The sequence below is a fragment of the Merops nubicus genome, unplaced genomic scaffold (assembly GCF_000691845.1).
Source record: "Merops nubicus isolate BGI_N331 unplaced genomic scaffold, ASM69184v1 scaffold32985, whole genome shotgun sequence".
Taxonomy (NCBI): Eukaryota; Metazoa; Chordata; class Aves; order Coraciiformes; family Meropidae; genus Merops; species Merops nubicus.
The window spans coordinates 1,168-1,949 of NW_008612159.1; the positions used below are offsets into that span (position 1 = coordinate 1,168).

The 782-nt window shown below is 62.1% G+C and overlaps 1 protein-coding gene across 1 annotated transcript; it reads right to left on the minus strand.

The window, feature by feature from the left end:
• Nucleotides 1-238: 238 nt before the first annotated feature.
• Nucleotides 239-658, minus strand: LOC103774088 (tripartite motif-containing protein 52-like; the record flags this gene model as incomplete). Its single annotated transcript, XM_008941468.1, has 2 exons — nucleotides 423-658; nucleotides 239-368 (listed from the first exon to the last, which is right to left on the minus strand). Coding segments are annotated over exons 1-2 (366 nt in total), but the record flags the coding sequence as incomplete, so codon positions are not given.
• Between the last annotated feature and the right edge of the window lie 124 nt (nucleotides 659-782).

Genomic DNA, 782 nt, shown 5'->3' on the forward strand with positions numbered 1-782 from the left:
TGGAAATATTTCAGCAGTGAGCAGCTGGTAAAATTCCAAGAGGAGAAAGATCCAGAGGAGTCGTTTTAATTTCTCCCTGAAGGTGCATCCAGCAAAGCTGGGGGAGGGGGGTGAGGAACCCAACGCTGCCAAAAACCCCCCGACTAAAACCCAAGGAGGAAGCAGGTGGGGAAGCGACACCCCAAGGTCCCGAAAGGACCCGAAAAGCTGCTTTTTCTCCCCAAAAAAAGGGGTTTACCTTGTACTCCCGGGCGGCCTCCTCGGCGGGGAGCACGGTGTGGGAGCGGTGAGCCCGTGAGAGGTGGCACACCAGGCAGAGCAGCTCCTGGTCCTCCTGGCAGAAGAGCTTCAGAGCTTCCTGGTGCTGCCTGCACCATCCTCCTCCTCCTCCTCCTCCTCTTCCTCCCGCCAGGCTCAGCTGCTGGGTGAGCTGGGAGAGCTTGGCCAGTTCCCTGCTGGGACGGAAGCTCTGCTGAGGAGCCTCCTGCCTGCACTGGGGGCAGGAGAAAGGAGCCCCCTGCCCGGCCCAGCAGCGGGTGATGCACCCCCGGCAGAAGTTGTGCCCGCAGTGGATGGAGACGGGCTCCTGGAAGAAGCCCAAGCAGATGGAGCAGGAGGTTTCCTCAGGGAGGTTCTCCAGAGGGTTCCTCGTGGCCATGGCGCTCCCAGGGTGGGCTCTGAGGAGCTCGGGGAGGACAAGGGGCAGTTCCTGCTCCTCCTGGGGCTGTTTTCCTGGGGGAGATGAAGGAGAATCCAGCCCCGGGCCCTGGGAGGAGCGAGGG